Source organism: Carassius gibelio, chromosome A24 (assembly GCF_023724105.1).
Source record: "Carassius gibelio isolate Cgi1373 ecotype wild population from Czech Republic chromosome A24, carGib1.2-hapl.c, whole genome shotgun sequence".
Taxonomy (NCBI): domain Eukaryota; kingdom Metazoa; phylum Chordata; class Actinopteri; order Cypriniformes; family Cyprinidae; genus Carassius; species Carassius gibelio.
The window spans coordinates 13,641,975-13,661,385 of record NC_068394.1 but is presented as its reverse complement, the minus strand read 5'-3'; the positions used below and the strand labels follow the sequence as shown (position 1 = coordinate 13,661,385).

Sequence of the window (19,411 nt, the reverse complement as noted above, 5' to 3'; positions counted from 1 at the left end):
AGCCTACAAGATGATGGCACCTGGCAAGCCAACTGAGACTCCCGTCCAGGGCTTGTATGTTTACTTTGTCCCTTGTGGTTAGAGCTTACACTGACTCTGAACAGGCTGCATCCACCCTGCATGCCAAGTCTGTCAAGCCAAGGTGTTTGTAAGATCTGCACGAGGGAGGTCCTAACCCAGCACAAGCTCTGGGGAGGGCAATGTCCTCATCAGTACTCTAGGAGCATTACCTGTGACTCAACATTGCCAGCTCATCATCAGACTACTAAGAACCCTTGGAGGGCTTCAAATTGGACCTGAGATGAGCGACTCAGGGAGGAGGGATTTGCTGACCAGCCTAGCTCCACTTTTAGTGGAGGGACAGGAGGTGGATGCTGCATCACTTCGGCTGTCTGCTACTTAATAGACCACCAAACGGTCAAAAAAAGAGCAATTTCTTATTTCCTTGGGTCATACACACATATACCATGTTCATGACCCTTGTCGTCACGGCAACCAGACACTGAATTTAGGCATCAAAGCCTGTTCAGACCCAGACACTTTCTCATGCTTTGTTGCACCAGGTTTGTAAGCAATCCTCAAGAATGGACCTCAATGAACTCCAGATCCTTCCTGATTGCACTCACTTCTATCAAGAAGTGATAGAATTTCACTTTCATCATCTCAGCTTGTCTAACTGACATTTCTTCCTGGATGATGGACCATCACCTTCAACTCAACCTTGCCAAGACAGAACTGCTTGTGATTCCAGCAAACCCATCGTTCCATCACAATTTCACCATCAAGTTAGGCACATCAACCATAACTCCTTCAAAAACAGCTAGAAGCCTTGGAGTTATGATTGATGATCAGCTGACTTTCTCAGACCACATTGATAAAACTGTCCGATCCTGCAGATTTGCTTTATTCAACATCAAGAAGATCAAGCCCTTTCTTTCGGAACATGCTGCACAACTCCTTGTTCAAGCTCTTGTTCTGTCCAGGCTGGACTATTGCAATGCCCTCTTGGCAGGTCTTCCAGCCAATTCTATCAAACCTTTACAATTAATTCAGAACGCGGCAGCAAGATTAATTTTTAATGAGCCAAAAAGAATACACGTCACACCTCTGTTTATCAATTTGCACTGGCTTCCAATAGCTGCTCGCATAAAATTCAAGGCATTGATGTTTGCCTACAAAACTACCACTGGCTCTGCACCCATTTACCTAAATTCGTTACTTCAGACTTATGTGCCCTCTAGAAGCTTGCGTTCTGCAAGTGAACGTCGCTTGATTGTGCCATCCCAAAGAAGCACAAAGTCACTTTTACGGACTTTTAAATTAAATTTTCCTTCTGGTGGAACTCAATCCGAGCAGCTGAGTCCTTAGCCATCTTCAAGAATCGGCTTAAAACACATTATGCAATTGTATATGTATGTGTGTGAGTAAGTGTAAAGACCTCTAACTAGCTTGCTCTATTCTTTTACTTTTTTCCTTTTATTTATTATATTAGTTAAAAACCCATCCTACGTGTACTGTGTTAACCTATCTGAGACTTGTTATAGCACTTATATATCATTGCTCTTTTTGTTGTTTTTGATTGCTTCCACTGTCTTCATCTGTAAGTCGCTTTGGATAAAAGCGTCTGCTAAATGAATAAATGTAAATGTAAATGTAATCAAGAAGGTTGTGGGATCTGCAAGCCTTTTCTGTCAATGAATCGTGCCTAGAATTTGGTCTGGCAGACTCTAACATTGTCCTGAGACCCTGGCCTTGATATGTGCCCAAGGTTCCCACTATTCCCTTTAGGGCCAAGTGGTGATCCTGCAAGCTATCCCTTCTGACAAGCAAGACCATGGCCTGTCTCTAATGTGCCCAGTGCAAGCTTTACACATCTATTTGGAGCACACACAGAATTTTAGATTGTCTGAATAGCTCTTTGTCTGCTTTGGAGGACAGTAGAAGTGGTAGGCTTTCCCCAAACAGTGAATATCCCACTGGATTGTGGATGCGAATCTCACAACTAATCAGTCAAGAGGCTTACATTGCCCCTTGGGAGTGAGGGTGCACTCGACCAGGGGTGTTCTGCTTTGTCAGCTTTTTAGCAGAACTTTGTAGACCTGCAGTCTGGACTACTCCCGTATTGGCAAATTGGGCCATATATGGGAAGTGCATTTGTTAGGGTTAGGGTTAGCATGCAGGTCACATGCAGGTCTTATCAGCATCTGTGCCACCATGAACTCGTAACAAAGTTCAGGCAGTTCTGGTGCTTAGTATAAGGACCCTGAACTGTGACACAACGTCAAAGTGACTGAATGAAAGGAAATGTCTTGGTTACATGTGGTAACCCTTGTTTGCTAATGGAAGCCAAATCGATCTCATAAAAAAGCAAGATGTTATAAATTTATATTATTTGAATCATACAAAAATATGATTTTTTGGAAAAATGTAAGCATGAAGGTCCACCCATAAACCTAACCAGCAAAAAATTTAAACTGAGTGGAGCTTGGTGATAAAGGGTGGACCTCAGTGTCTACTCTCAAACTAAAGCACATCATTTTATGATTCATGAGATAAAAAAAAATTAATTTCATGAGCATTATCAGGTTTCACCTGAAATACAAATAGGCCAGAAATATGAGCCGCAAACATGTTCCTAAATTGGAAAAAAATGGGACTTTACTTGAAAATGTGGTCTGTTAAGCATCATACATAACAAACAGTCTTGCATGTCACTGAAAAGTTCTCAACTAGCAGAATACAATAAACTTTTTTTTTTTTTTTTCATGAGACCAGACAATACCAAATACATGTAAACAGTATACACATGGCTTTTGGCAAAATTTTGGTTTGCTGCTTCTACCAAACATTAATAAACCATAGTATATTTATTTAGGTCAGGCGTTATCAATTCAGATGTAATCAAACATAACACGACACATAGATATAGAGACAATTGTCATAAAATGACATTAAATTTAAATAAATAAAAAAAAATTAACATTACATGCTGCTTTGCTAAAGCTATAGGACAGGGATGTCAAACTCAATTTCTGGAGGTCCTGAGCACTGCATAGTTTTGTTCCAATCCTGCTCCAACATACATACAGTACCATGTAGTTTTCAAGTAAGCCTGAAATACTTAATTGGTTTAATCATGGTTGAATCTAAACTCTGCAGGGCTCTGGCAGTATATTCCAATGTCATTTGAAAATGTTGGGAAGTTCAACCAATCTTAAGTATGGTGCATTGGTATAATTTGTAGGGGTGATTAGTAAAGACCAATGAGTGAATGTTTTACAGTGCTTAGTGCTTAAAATGCTTAAATTGGATTGATCTGTCACACTTACCGCTCTTGCATTTACCATTCTCTAAAGAATTGGGCACAACTGGACGATCACCAGGATCTTATTATTTATATTTACCAGACACTTTTATCCAAAGCAAAAAAAAAAATATATATATTTTTTTTTTTGCCAAGTATGTGTGTTCCCTGGGGATTAAATCCATAACCTTTTACACTGCTAATGCAATGCTCTACCACTGAGCCACAGGAACATGATCAATATCGGACTATCACTTATATCAGTAATTCCCAACCCTGGCCCTGGTCCTGGAGAACCACCAACACTACAAATTTTAGATGTCTCCCTAAAAAACACTTGCTAAAAACTAATCAGCTTACTAATAAAGATTCCAAGACCAAAAATATGTGACAGATAAGAGAGACATTATCTGAATGGACCAGTGACACCTTGCCCTTAATGCCTTGCCACTGATACTGAGGGAAATGCTCAATGTAAATCACATTATTTTCAGTATAAAGCGGCAGTTGTGTTCCGCAGCTGTCAGTGCGAAAGCACAACAGGAGTCTGCTGTTGCAGTTAAACTGCCGCTATGCTTAAATACTGTTACACACACTCCCTTAGCAGAAACTAATCCCACAGAGCTCACAGTCAGGGCATCCCCAGGTCAGGTACTCTACAGCCTACAACACTGCTTACTCTTCAAACACCAATATTGAGAGTAACTAATATGGTGGCAATATATTTAAAATTAGCTTTTGTATAAAATAATTAAACTGCAATCACAAATTAACTTATATTTCCAAGCACTAGGTTTGTTTTTTTCCTGACCTGATTTCTTATATATGGAATATAACTGTGGAAAATATTCTGTGGTACTGACCTCAATCTGTTTTATGGGCTGAAGGTAAATCAAATAATTTGCTTAACTTCAAGCACAAATAGTTCTTTGAAATTTCCATATTGCCTGGAATCATTGCATGTGTGGTGTGTTTGAGTCAGTTTGAGCTACATACAGTACTATCATAAATGTTCTCCATACTAAGTCTTTTGCAGCTTATGACTTCAACATTCATCTCTTACACTCATTTACCTATTACATAAACAAATGTCCTTTCATTTAAGCCCGAGACAGTCATAAATAGTCTCTACTGTGGAGTACTGGCACAGCACACAACACATAGTAGAGTGTATATAACAATAATTCAGTCTGTAATTCTGAAAACAAGCTGGTTTTTGGAGTAGAGCAATAACACAGAGTCAGAGACAGCTGTTTGAGAAGGTGGCCATGTGCTTTTGTCCACGTGTCTGCATGTTTGTCTTGGGGAGGTCTGCTTAAATATTCACAGAGGTGCTTTACGCTCCCAGACTGTAAATGATCAGGCTTACAGTGGGAGTCATGAACTTTGGTGGTCCCAATATGTCTCTTTAAGTGTGTAAATCTGGATGGCTTAGTTTTCCAGTGCTGTTTTTTATGCTTAGAATGCACTCTGCGAAAACCAACTAATATGGCCGAGAAAAAGCAGAAAGCCTTTTGGCAGGTTGAGAGCACAGGGTCAGCAGGTCCAGGAAAAACACAGATGCCGCCACTTCTTGAGACTCAAGAAAGTTAAGTTTTATTCTGCTTTTGTGATAAAATTTTCAGTAACTAATACAGCTTTAAAGTTGAAAAGTTTATTTCTGAGTAACAGTTCAAACTGTCCATTTTAACAATTATTTTGCACCGTCACTCAAAATGATCCTATGTAGCAGTTTTTATATATTAAAAGGTCTTATTCAAATATATTTAGATAGGTGTTGCTATTTCTTATTACTATACAGGTTATTCTTATATTGGTGAAAATGTATTTAAATAAAAAAAAAAAATTGGTTAAATTAATAGAAACCAGCATGTAAATATGCTAGAAAATCATTTTAAATATATTTGTTAATTTTACATAAAGCATCTGGAATCTTATTGAGTAAAAAGGTTGTTTGGTGATTTTTAAGCCATTTCAGAGTAAGTTAAATAAAATATATATATATTTTTTAAAATAAATGTTACATTTCGAATTATAATAATTTTTCACAATATTACTGTTTTTACTGTATCAAATAATTGATTGGTAAAAATAAGAGGCTTTTTTCAAAAACATAACCACAAACTTTTGACTGTAAATAATGTATATCGATATTGTTTTCTATATCGCTCAGCCTTACATGGAACATGGAAGCAACAGGAAGAAGACAGAAGAAGAGATCAGAATGTGAGTGAATGACAACAAACAGCAGAGAGAGTGTGTGGTAATATGGTAATAGGCAGATTGAAAAGTTATGTCAACAGGAAGTGATGTCATTGTTTAAAGGGGACAGAGTTGGAGGGACGGGGGGTAAAGAGGGAGACGGCGAAGATAAAGGCAGACAGTCCTGTAGTGTGCTCAGATCTCGCTGGACTGGTGACCTCCATACCAAACTGGGGGAGAGATTACATAACACATGGAAAACCATCCAAAGTACGAAAACAGGTTGGCCTCTGTGTTGGAGCCTGTTCCACCCTCTCTCACAGCCTATAACACAGCTGATGGATCAAATTTATCTTAGAGTCCACTCTCAGAAGTCACGCCAGAGAGCCAGAGACCCCACACAGATTTTGCTTGTGTTCCAGTTGATCAGTGTGAATTTGTTATGATGACCAGCAGAAAGCTGCTTGGTTTAAAGTGACTTCTGTGTGAGCACTGCTTCTTGCATCAATACACTATGGACAATGGACAAATTTTGTTAATGCGAACACACCTTAAAGACACCAATACATATGTTTTATTTATTCATTCTTCGCTTAGGGCCAAAAATAGTTATGAAATACCTGAGCAACGGTATACTGTATGTGAACATCTGCTTGGAGCTTCACTTAAAGGGGGGGGGGGGGGGGGTGAAATGCTATTTCATGCATACTGAGTTTTTTACACTGTTAAAGAGTTGGATTCCCATGCTAAACATGGACAAAGTTTCAAAAATTAAGTTGTACGTTTGAAGGAGTATTTCTGTTCCAAAAATACTCCTTCCGGTTTGTCACAAGTTTCGGAAAGTTTTTTCGAGTATGGCTCTGTGTGACGTTAGATGGAGCGGAATTTCCTTATATGGGTCCTGAGGGCACGTCTGCCGGAAGAGCGCGCGCTCCCGTATAGCAGAGCAGAGAGAGCACAACAGGCATTCGCTGATCAGAGCGAGAGCGTCGCGAAATGTCACAAAAGGAGTGTGTTTTTGGTTGCCAGGGCAAGACAACCCTGCACAGATTACCAAAGAAAAAACAGCATTAAGGGACCAGTGGATGGAGTTTATTTTTACAGAGCATCAACGGAGTTGTGCAAGTGTTTGTGTTTGTTCCCTGCATTTCTAAAATGCTTGTTTTACAAACAAAGCCCAGTTTGACGACGGATTTGCGTATCGTTTATTTCTTAAGGATGATGCAATCCCAACGAAAAAGGGTCACGATTGTGTGTTGGAACCACAGGCGGTGAGTAAAACTGCTTAAAATATCTCTGCCTCCATGTTAGTGCGTCCGCCTCCCATCGGAGACCCGGGTTCGAGCCCCGCTCGGAGCGAGTCCTTGCTGCTGCTGCTCTCGTTCAGTTTCAGCCTTCACAGCTGTCACAGCTTCCAAACGCTCTCAAAGCAACTGGTGCTCGTGATTCTTTAGCTCCGCCCACACGTCACGCCTCCAGGCGCTCATGTTTTTCCGGGAAAAATCGGTACAGACTATCTTTCTCTTATGAATATAATAAAACTAAATACTTTTTGGAGTTATGAAGGATGCAGTACTACTCTATAGGTACTCAAGATTAACATGATATTGAGTGAAAACGAGCATTTCACCCCCCCTTTAAATGAATGTGAAAATGTGAACAACATACTTTCCTCTTAATAACACAGTAAATGCAACAGCAAAAATGACAGCAGTGTTGATGTTTGCTGGTCACATTGCTTGTCATAGCAATGTGGATGTTTGCACCAGCTCTGCAGTTCCAATCACATCGTGTTTAGTTATATAGTGCTTTATACAATATATTATTTTAAAGCAAGAAGCTGTATAGTATTAAACATGATAAAACAGTGTCACTGTTAATTAGAATTAATTCTGATTCTGATTCTGCTATCAAGCAGCTCCACACTGTGTTGCTTCTGTTTAAGTCTGACAGTGTCAAAGAAAATGAAGCCTCAGAGCACAGCTATGAATTCGTCAAGGACCAATGTTATTTTGAAGATGTTTCTGAACCAGAGTGAACTTTTCCATTTAGTTTTCTTTGGAAAGCTGTTTGGAACTCCTGGAATTAACTTTTTATGGTCCGTCGGTCTGATCAAATAGAATAGTAATGGCACACCTTTCCTCAACAAGCTACAGGATTCACGGCATCATTAATGTCCATATAGCACAAAACCTTTTAATATTTTCCGTTAGGTTTGTTCAAAGTTTGAGAAAAAGTAATAGTGCAAGTACTACTCTTAATTATGTTTAATTTGCTACATAAACAAAGAGAGTTTAACAAGAAAACTCTAAATGTGCCAAGTAAAGCAGGTCACTTGAAATAAAGTGTCTGCCAAGAGGTATTATCCACTACTTAGAAAGTTTATTAGTGATTACTGGTTCCATTTGTGGGTTGCGATAATTATATAATAGCTTACTATTTCAGTCCTATATCAGAGGCCCCATATATTTACATTTATATTCATAGCAAAAACATTTGACAATGTTAAGCAAGTTCTTCTGTACTGCATCGTATACTTTTGTCTCAGACCAACCCTGAAGCCGAGACAGACCTTGACTGTGTGCTAGTGTGTGGTCTACCTCCCTCAGTCAGACTTGTGCTGTGACTTCCAAGGGGAACCATGTGAACCTGGATGGGTCAGGCCAGGGGAACCAATTTCTTTTACTGCTTACAAGCAGCTGCTTACTTGTGCTGAAATAGAATACTTATGAAAGAGCCTTACTGTAAATGTATTAGATGTGGTTTTGCTTTTGCAGTCAACTTCCATGTATACAACGGTTGTTTAATATTGCATACATTGCATACTGAATATTAAAATGGGTTGTACATACCAATCTGAGCTGACCTGTGCACAACACCTTAGCAATGTACAGCTGTTTGCAGAAAAAAAGTCTCTGCATACATTTGTCAGGTGACAATACAAATGAAAAAAATAAAAAAGATAGCCTGTTTGGGTGCATGCTATATGTTCTGCAGAAATATTATTTGTTTATAAATATTATGGGCTGAAGACGAAACATGCTTTGTTCATACCTTATAAGAAATATATTTACCAATGCAGAATGCTTTCAACCATTTCTTGCAATAGTTGATGCATGCCTAATAAAGGTATATGTTAGGAAGGCTTAAAAATAGATAAAATCTGCCTATTGAGTTGCTATTGGAATAATATTTTAATAGAGGGTGGTCCTTTTATATAAAACATTTAAGGTGTAGTTGAGCAAAGTGGCTGCACACTATCTCTATGTGAAATACAGACAAAGGAACTCAATCTGAGCGAACTCATTGCAGCTGTTTTCTTAAGAACAATGGGTGCATGCATGAATTATGGCAGTTAAAGATACAAAAGTACTTTTAACATTCTATAATATAGACAAGACGATACGTAATGGATTATACATTTAATTCATCAAATAGATGATTACCAGACATTAGATAACATAAAATGTAAAATAATAAGATAAACTACATTTAAAATATTGTTACCAGAATAATAGCCTTCCTTTTATATTTGGCAGGTGGGAATATAACATTGTTCTTTGTTTCTATTCAAGCAGACTTACATAATTACTTGATTCATAAACGATGCATTCCTAGTTGCATTCTGTGAATAAGCATTATAAAGCCATTAACGTCAGCATATATGTAATATATCTAATACCATGCACATGTGCCCTATTGTCAAAGCATCAATTTTATGCTTCATTAATAAGATGAACACATGTGTTCTTCTAAAATAAAATCAAAATTATAACGCAAGGTAAGGGAAAATAATACAACACCTACCCCCTTTACTCCAGATTTGAATAATTTGTTAATGATATTCCATTTCAGGTGTGGAGTATTTCTTTGGGCACTTCGTCTCGAGCCCTTTTCCATGTGCTCAGAGCACGCGCTCCGCGGCACGCGCTGCGTACAGTCACTTACAGTCCATGACGTCATATTGCCCTAATACAGCGGCGTCGGGAAATATCACAGCTTTGTTTAGTCGACTTGGAAATAGATTCGTGCAGAAGCCAATCAATGCATTCAATTGCACTAAGCACCGAGCGTTTTGAGTAGACAAAGCATGCAAAATGATTAAATGCAAGAATTGTTGTTTGAATTGGCAAAAAATATCATAATCACATATAATGTAGATTTAGATATGATAGATGTAATAATGATATATAATCGGCTAGTTATAGACGTTTAGATCAGCATGGGACTGGTAATTCGCTATTAAAAAACACTTTACAGTGAAGATGTGTCCACACAGAGTGTCTATGTTCTGTGATCTATCTATCTATCTGTCTGTCTATCTATCTATCTATCTATCTATCTATCTATCTATCTATCTATCTATCTATCTATCTATCTATCTATCTATCTATCTATCTATCTATCTATCTATCTATCTATCTATCTATCTATCTATCTATCTATCTGTCTGCCTGTCTGTCTGTCTGTCTGTCTGTCTGTCTGTCTGTCTGTCTGTCTGTCTATCTATCTATCTATTTTTGCACATTATGCATGCCCTACTTTACCATATGCCCAATTTTCAAAGCATCAATTACAATGCTGGGTAACCGAAAATAATACCATGATGCGATTTCTGTTCGTGATTTAGGCTAAGGTCTACAAAATGTTAACAATGATTAACGCAAATGTGACGATGAAAGAAAGTGGCAACCCAAAGGCCCACTTGGAATTTGTGCTCCACATTTAACCCATCCAAGTGCACACACACACAACAGAGTGTTGAACACACACTCAGGGCAGTGGACAGTCTTGCTCAATGTTTTCACATCAGTCATGGTATCAGGGGATTTTCTGCTTGACCTGAGACTCAAACCCACAACCTTCAGGTTGCAAGTTTTACTCGCTAACCATTTGGCCACAACTGCCCCAACCCAATGCAACTTTGTTACCAACAGTCCTCAAAATACCATAATTTATGTTGCGCAAAAAAGGGTCATACAAGTTTGAAACAACATGAGGGTAAATGATGCCATATTTAAAATTTCTGGGTAAACTATACCTTTCAATTTTTTTATAAACTCTAAATAAGAAACTAAAACTGCCAGCAATGGCCTGCCTATCAACTTGTCACAGTTAACATCCTCCACATATTGGAGAGAAAAGAAGTAGCACGTTGATTTGCGAGCCATGGGTCTTCATGCAGAGAACTCCGCTCGTAATTTCTGCATAATGATGCATTTGAAAATTAGCGAACAAACAGATGTTTATAAAAGTTACATTGCTGTTGCAGATGAAATATAACACAGATAACATTAAATATTTTTTACCAGATTAAATGTTGATTATAAGTAACTCAAATCCCTTTATCTAAACCTCTGCACTTAACCATCGGTCACGCGTATCTACCATGTTTTTTTTTTTTTTTTTAATGCTTCTTTTTATTTAATGCTTTTTATTCAATCATTCAACAAAGCACAATGGATTGTGGGAAATATTAGCCATTTAGAGTGTGCACGGATCCACACTTCAGATATCAACCTGAAATAGTAGACCATCCAGGGTCTTATTTTTTCAACATAATATGCTTTGGGGGACACTGATGGACCCTTTTCACAAGATTCTGATGATGCATTTAACGGTCATCAGCATCATAAATCCTCAGTTTTTCATATTTGTATTTGAAAAAAGATATGTACATTTATAACACTATTATTTGCATTGTATTACCTTTGCATCAAATGACTTATGTATATATATATATATATATATATATATATATATATATATATATATATATATATATATATATATATATATATATATATATATATATATAACTAGTTTACGCTAATGTGCAGGTGTTTCTAATACAGCATCTATGGGAGGGACAGTAAATTTGACATGGTTGTCTCTTCTGACTGTCTCTCTCAGTTTTTTTTTCCCTTTTATTGAAAGACAGGAAAACATGATCATGGCATTTTTCTTTTGCTTTTTGAGCAAATGGGAATGCAAAAAAATATATATTTGTGGTACTCTCCCATTCACTGCTCTTCAAGTTAAAGCAACTATGATGACTTGCTGAGAAACACAGAAATGTTATATATATATATATATATATATATATATATATATATATATATATTTGTATACATTTTTGATAGCTTAAACATATTGGACCCTAAAAAAATATTTTAAAACACACTCTTAAATTCTAAAAGCATTTGTATAATTCAAGTCAACAATACACCTGACACTGCACTGATTTCTGAGTGGTTTGTATCTATGTAAACACAGCTCTATGAGCAACATGAGCCCAGCATCTAGACTAGATTGAGGACTGAGAGGCATCAAATTGGTGTATCATCTGAAAGTGTATCTTTTGCTGTCAAAATCCCCTTTGTTGGATTACCTGGCAGCGGTCCTCACAATAACTTTGCAATGCCTATTATTTTTGGGCAATGCTGCTTATTATTTCAATGCCAAATATGAAGGAGTTCAACTTTCATCTAGATGGGGATGTAGTTGAGCATTTTTGTCTTTTCTAAGCCTTTCTTTACTGATATCATGAGATAAAGTGCAATAACAAGCAGTTGAAAACTTAAACTGAAATCTACTGGGAAAATCCCTGAAATAAGTACCAGTTTGTCAAAAAAAAAGTAACAGTATCATGCTTGCTGGACTAACAAGCAAATATCAGATTTCTCTGAATATTCCCCAAACTTCTTTCAAAAGTGTCTAATCTATATGTGTTAGGAGCTCAGTCCAAAGAAACCAAGAGACCAGAGTCAAGTTCAGAAAGAAATTCATTTATGATTTAGTGAAAACATGAAGAAAACCATATGAAACCGAATATGGTTTATGAGAACATGTAGCTGATACAGATCCAAAAATATCTTTCTTAGGAAATCTTAATTCATTATGTACAAAAACATACAAAAATGTTTTACTTTAGGGTTGTGCAGCCCTATTTTTTCTCATTTTATTAATAAAAATAAATGACTTAAATACAAATTATTTTAACAACCTTAAATTTTAAACCGTGGCAGTTTCAAACATGAATAAAAAACTGGCAGTATTCAAAGAGAGAGAGAAAAAAATGCATTGGACATGCAACATCAACAATACACAGCAACAGTCTTAAACTTGCATAAAAAAGCAGGGGGAGGGGGTTTCTTAAAAAGTTTTTTCACTTTGACTCTTGTGTAACAGATCCATTAATGTGAACTTCGCAGCAGCTGCAGCTTGTGTTTTAACTGTTCACTCTTTCGCCTCAGGTGTTCTTTGACGGACAGCAGTCTTTGCTCATCCAACCGCATGCTGCGGATGCACTCTGTCGCCTTTTTTAGGATAACCACTTTAGCAGCTTTCTCATTATTTGCAACTTCAGGGATCTCATCCCGTAATGCGAAAAAGCTGAGTTTGAGTTCGTTTCTGCGTTGGCGCTCCAGCACATTGTGAGTCTTGCGTTTATCATTGTCCTCAGAATCCGATGTCCGGGGACTTGTGCTCTTGCGTTGTTTCACATGCCTGCTGCTGTTGTTGCTGCTGGCCTCTAGTCGTAGCCTCTTGACAGCCGGCTGGTCATGTCGTGTGGAGGGGTGGGCGGCGTAGTTGTGCTGGTGAGTCGAGACATGACAGCGCTTCAACACCAGAGGACTGGGGTACCTTGAATCTGACGCCTCCGTCTCGTTCTTTTTCTGCCGCCTTTCCACAGTCACCACATCAATTTCTTCCTCTTCCTCTTCCTCGTCTTCATCCTCCTCTTCCTCCACTTCTTCGTCTTCTGCAATTGAATTAAAACAAGAAAAATAATTAACTTAATTAAAACATCAGCTGATTTGACACCTCATACAACAGCGCAGTGAGAATTGAATGGAAATTGGTAATTGGCAATCCACAAAGGGTGGGGTGTGGGGTTGGGGTCTCTGCTTTCCAGTCCCCGCCTACTTTCCTCGTCAGATGATATTTGAACAGTGCAGTTTTTCATACAGATCTGACTCGGGTCTAGCAGAGGGGAGGTGGAGGGAATTTTATACAACTACAACTTGCACCAATCAGTGCATCAAGTTTATGAGGAAACAGTCAGGTGACTAGTACTCCACCTCACACCGGTGGTCAATTATTAAGGTCACCTAAATAAAGCAAGCACTTGCACATGTAGTAACCAGATAAATACAGATAATGCATGTCATAAATAACAAAACATATGCATAACATACCAGAATCGCTGCCACTGCTGCTGCAGCTGTTAGGTGGAGTGTCCAGGACAAGCATGGGCTCTGATGGAGCAACCTCACTCGATTTGACGGACTCAGGGAGGGGATACGGGAAGACCACAGAAGGGTCTATGCATTCTGATGCAGAGGTGCTCAGATCCTGCAAATAACTTGAATTGGGTCGATTTGAGCTGCTATCAGACACCAGTTCCTTTCTAGCAGCGTGCAGGGACGCTAATCTCTCAGAAACCAACTTGGCAGCAGCGGAGAAGCCGCTCCACATGCAGTCTTGTATGATGATGGACTTGATGAAGGACTGGGAATAGTCCGCGTCGCAAATGAAGCTCTGGTTGACCACGTCGTCTCCCAGGAACTCGCTGACCATCTCCAGCTGTTCGGCGGTGGAGAGCGACTGTCTCCGGCTGGGAGAGAGGGGCGGCGTGGGCAGCAGCTCGAATTTCTTCCAGATGTCCTCGCTGGGAGCTGGAGGTTGAGTCTGTCCTTGCTGATGGTGATAGAAGTCCTCATCGTCGTTGTCGAAGTAGAAATAAGGCTGCATGGAGTCGTAGTCGTAGTCGTAGTTTTTATTCGCCAAACTCGCACTCACCAGCATTTTGACACTTGTGAATAAAATACACATCAGATTTATTATCGTGCATGTGCAACATCTAACTATACATCACAACACAACGCTTTACTTAAAATGCACATATTTAAACGATCCATAACATGCATGAGGTGGATAAAATAGCTAAATAGTGGAACTAAGTTATATGACAGCATGTGTAAAAACGGAGCGATTAAACCCCAAGGCAGGGTTACTGTTAAAAAATTAAAAAAAAACAGCCCTGTTTCAAGTGTATTCTATGAGCGTGCAACATGCAAACTCCCATTTAAAAACATTTGTAAAAAACAAAAATTTGCATTCATATTAAAGATTCATGCAGCATCAAATGCCGGTTCCTTACCGTGTATTTAACGAAAGCAGTTTCAGAATGATTTCTTTCGAGACGCAATGCAATGAAAAGAGAGAAAAAAATAAGGAACAAAAAGTAGAATCCAACAGTTTACTCCGGTCTCTTGCAGCATAAGTGGGATCGGAGTCCTGGCCAAATTGAAAGTAATGGAAAACGTAATCAACGCTACACACTCGTGCAGCCCTCAGATGCTGGACAGCCTAATAGCCTGTGTGTCACTGTACGACGAATATATTCTGTAGCTCCCGCGAGTTGAAGAGCAGCGCCCACTGACAGTATGACTGCGCGTCTGATGTTTCCCGCTAACAAAAAAACCCCAAAAAACGCCACCGCCAGGCTCACACATAAGACATAAAAACACAACGAACTATTTGAAACTATAATTAGTCTTTAGTGGGTTAGCAGACATGTTACAGCTATTTTTCTGCATCGATACATGTGGAACTATTTTTCTCGCGGATGCACCGGTTTCTGTTCTCGCATGAGCAGAATCCGGTGGGCGGGGATAACTTTTTTGAAAAAGATTAATTTTCATCTTAGTAAACAACGATACAACAAAATAAGATCGTGTATATTAATGTCTGTCTTATTCTGTTTAAATAGGACAAATATAAGCAAAATAGGTTGAAAAAAATCACCCTTTTATTGTTTTAAATATTATTTATACTGAGCACTGAGCACTGTTTTAATGTGAAAAATATATATCTTCTTATACACTTGTTTGTTTTTATTTCCTTTGTTTATTTTCATCTTATATTTTCTGACTAGAAATTGTTTCTGTGACAAAGCATATAAAAAGACCAGTGACAGCATTGATTGTAGAAAACATGTTCGCTGAAATCAACAAGTTTATAAGCATGCAGACGTAGGCTATGGATTATGCTATTGCAGCAAAACAATCAAGAAATGTAACCATCATCAACTACCAACTCAGCATGTCACAAAATGTTAATCATCCAGAGCAGTGTCTCTGAACCAGGGGCCCGGGATCCACTAGAGGGCCTCAGTAAACATCCAAGGATGTTGCAAAATGAATTAAATTATTAGGCTATATCATAAGAATACAAAACAATCTATTACTGTCATAGAAAATGTGTGTCCTTCTAGACAAAGAGTATAAACTCAATACAACGTTTGAATGAAATTTGTTTCAAATAAATGAGGGCTAACTGAAATAAAATAAAGCCAGTAATGGGAAATAACTTCTGGGTTTATGCCTAAAAATTATAAATAATGTGAATAATCTTGTGAAATGTGAGAGTGATTTCTAGGTTATACATTCAAACTGATTTATGGTGCTTTTTTTTTTTTTTTTTTTTTTTTTTTTTACATAAATTATAAAGTAGTAGCCTATTTATTTTTTTCAGAAACCATGATCATTTAGGAAAAGATTACAGATTGTTTCACTTCTAACTAATATGATATAAAAGTTTTAGTTTGGTATAGTGATCTGTGGATAGAATTACCAGTTGGCTATAATCGGGCTACTGAAGGCGTTTAGGATTACAAAGACCCCACAACAGGACGGTTGGTATAATAAATTGGTATGTTGCGCCATCTGCTGTTAACTACTATTTTGAACACGGTGATCAACTTGATAATTAAATAAATTAATCTCCTTTTTTTGAATAGCGCTTTATTCAATACGAATTGTGTCAACGCAGCTTTACAGTGTTAAACAGGAAAATAATGTTTCAATGTCGCAAACAAAATTCAGTTTTGCTGTAAATAAACTCTAAAAAGAGGATAATAGTAAACGAGTCAATTCAGTTTAATAACTGTGTCAAGTCCATCGATTACGGACTGATTTCAACTCATCTATAAAGCAGCTGTGTAGAAAATAGTGTTGTCGTCACCCAGCTCAGTTGAGCTCTCGTCCAATAGTGTCTGTGTAGTCAAGTTAATAATATAGGCCTACCAAAGGTTAAGTAATATAAAGTCCCCAAAGAAGCAAGCCAAAAGGCAACAGTGTCAAGGAACCCAAACTTCATCAGTGACAGAAAAAAAAAAAAAAAAAAAAAATCCTTGGGATAAACAAGTGCCAGGTCTTGTCTAGTTCCTGAGGATTTGTGCCAATGATCACCTGGTTGTTAAATATATATACAATCTATAAATACTAGTTTTTGTCTGAAATATTGTTAATATTCATTGCTCAGAATTTGAAGGAATATTTGCTGGTATATCACTGTCCAATAACATGTTTGACAAAAAAACAAGACATTTCAACAAAAACAAAAAACATTAACCACTGTAACACAATAAATGCTTACAGCTTAAATCTTGTAGGGTTATAGCTGTCAGAAATTATTAGGAAATGTAGAAACCCTTGCTTTTAATGACTTCAGCACATCTGCGGCTGCTGGACATCATTATTTTCTCACACTGCGCTGGTGTGATCCTGGTCCACTCTTCTTCCAGTCTCTTCCATAGTTCAGTAACTGAAGTGGGTTTTTTAGCCATAACTTTGCCACTAAAGAATTGTCCAGAGATTTTCAGTTGGGTTTAGATCAGGATTCTGAGCTGGCCATTTCATTATTTCAATATTCTTGACTTCAAGGAACAGCTTTATCCCTTTTGCAGTGTGACAATAAGGACCTGTATAAATGACACTTCCTCCTCCATATTTCATGGGCTTCAGTCTTTCCCCAGTTCCCCACACAAAATGTTTCCCATCACACCCAAATCAATTAATCTTGTTATCACTAAAGTGAACTTTGGACCAGTTCTCCTCTCTCCACACAACATGCTCCTCGGCAAATGTGAGCCTAGCCTTTTGATTATTTCTTCTAATGAGGCTGGGTGACTGCAGAATGTGCTTTCAGTCCGACTCCTCTTAATCATGCTGAAACAGATCCATACCCTGTTCATATCTGATCCAGCTGCATTGTTGAACCAGCATTATTTTGTCCTCCTGTGCACTTGTCTAACATGGACAACCAGCCCTTTGATACTAGAAAGTCAGATGTCTAGATGTCAAAGATACTAGAAAAGGTAGTTTCCTCAAAACTATGTTCTTTCTTAGAAAAAAAGGTCTCTTTGACGATTTTCAGTGAAGATTAAGAACATAGTACAGACTACTCTCATCAGAAATTACCTGCTCTTATCATCGAATAATGGTTGTATCTCTCTATTAGTGCTACTGGATCTTAGTGCTGCATTCCATTCTATCGACCATTCTTTTCAATAGACTAGAACATTTTGTTGGGATTTGTGGAATTGCATTGGCATGGTTCAAATCATACTTATCTGACCATCATCAATTCACAGCAGTGAATAAAGAAGTATCATATTGTTCACAAGTGCAGTATGGAGTAACACCAGGCTTAGTAGAAGATCCGTTTTTTTTTTTTTTTTTTCACGTTTTACATGCTACCCTTGGAGGATATCATCAGCGTTCCCTGTTATGCTAATGATACTGAGCTCTATTTATTCGCAAAACTGATGCATAGTTGATATAAAAAACATGATGACTAATAATTTCCTACTGCTAAATTCTGGAAAACATAAAATAAAATAAAAATAATTTAAAAAAAAACCAGATGTGTTAATTATCAGACCAAAAATCTCTGCTCTGTCTGTTATAATCTAGAACACTGTCTATAACTTTGATGGATGTGCTGTTCATTCTTCATCATCAGTTAGAAACCAGGTGTAAAACCGCATATTTCCAATTTCAAAGATATATCTAAATTAAGACCTATGCTCTCAATGTCAGATGCAGAATTGTTAATTAATTTGTTCATGACCTCAAAGTTAGATTATTATAATGCTTTTATTGGGTGCTTGCTCTGTCCAACTGATAAAAAAAAAAAAAAAAAAAAAAAAATCCAACTAGTCCAAAATGCAGCAGCTAGAGTTCTTACTAGAATCAGGAAGTATGACCACATCAGCCCGGTTCTGACAATTTTGCACCAGCTCCCTATTAAACATTGTATACATTAAAATCTTACTAATTTCTTATAAAGCTCTGAATAGTTTTAGCTCCTCTGCATTTGAGCAAGCTCTTTTTACATTATAACTCTTCACGTCTGGAATCTCAAAAATTCACCCATTTGATAATACCTAGACTATCAAAATAAACTGTGGGCCCAACCTGGAACAATCTAACTAGCATTGTTCGGGATGCACACACATTCTGATAGTTTAAATCTAAATTAAATACCCATTTCTTTAAAGGGGTGAGTGAGGGGTTTTTTCTTTTCTTTTTTCTAGGCTTGATTGTGTTTATGGGGTGCAGTCTAACATGTGTTAATGCTTCGTTTAATTTATTTTTCACATTGTTGCACAAACATCAACATTACAAACTAATGTAATGTAAAAAAAGTGAAATTTCAATCAACCACCCCTTTAAACTTGCGTTCACATAAAACATGACAACTTTTCTATAGTTCAGATCCAATAAAGGATTGCTAGGCTACATTAACTACAGTAGTTAGTTTATCGTAATAAGAATGGCATCTACGCTAATATTAGACTGTTTTATGCTTATTCTGAGGTCAGCGTAGCCACCCAGATCCAGTCCTTATCCAGATCAGATGGTCACTGCAGTCACCTGGATCTAGTATCATCCAGTCCAACTAGACGAACCCTAGAGACTGTGAAGACCTCATTGTCCATCAACACAAGACCACAAGTACCAGATGACTCTTCTGCTCAATCTGATGTGCATTGCAGCCTGGAATTAAACCACACTACGCTGGCTTTTTATTTTTACATTTCTGTCTGTTATG

At 37.7% G+C, this 19,411-nt stretch overlaps 2 protein-coding genes and 1 long non-coding RNA gene across 3 annotated transcripts in view; 1 reads left to right on the top strand and 2 right to left on the bottom strand.

Moving 5' to 3' along the window:
• Positions 1-9,456, bottom strand: part of LOC127945912 (uncharacterized) — a 47,486-nt gene extending 38,030 nt beyond the window's left edge. The window contains exon 1 of the long non-coding RNA XR_008150974.1: positions 9,314-9,456. This is a non-coding gene — a long non-coding RNA (uncharacterized LOC127945912). The remainder of the gene's footprint in view (positions 1-9,313) is intronic.
• Positions 5,378-19,411, top strand: part of LOC127945910 (progressive ankylosis protein homolog B) — a 38,252-nt gene continuing 24,218 nt past the window's right edge. Inside the window, exon 1 of the mRNA XM_052542041.1 lies at positions 5,378-5,530. The gene's annotated coding sequence lies outside the window, so the exon portion shown is untranslated. The remainder of the gene's footprint in view (positions 5,531-19,411) is intronic.
• On the bottom strand, positions 12,274-14,890 carry LOC127945911 (transcriptional regulator Myc-1). The gene is made up of 3 exons (XM_052542042.1): positions 14,673-14,890; positions 13,708-14,324; positions 12,274-13,271 (listed from the first exon to the last, which is right to left on the bottom strand). Exons 2-3 carry the CDS (start codon positions 14,315-14,317, stop codon positions 12,703-12,705), a joined length of 1,179 nt encoding a protein of 392 aa, XP_052398002.1. The 5' UTR covers positions 14,318-14,324; positions 14,673-14,890; the 3' UTR covers positions 12,274-12,702.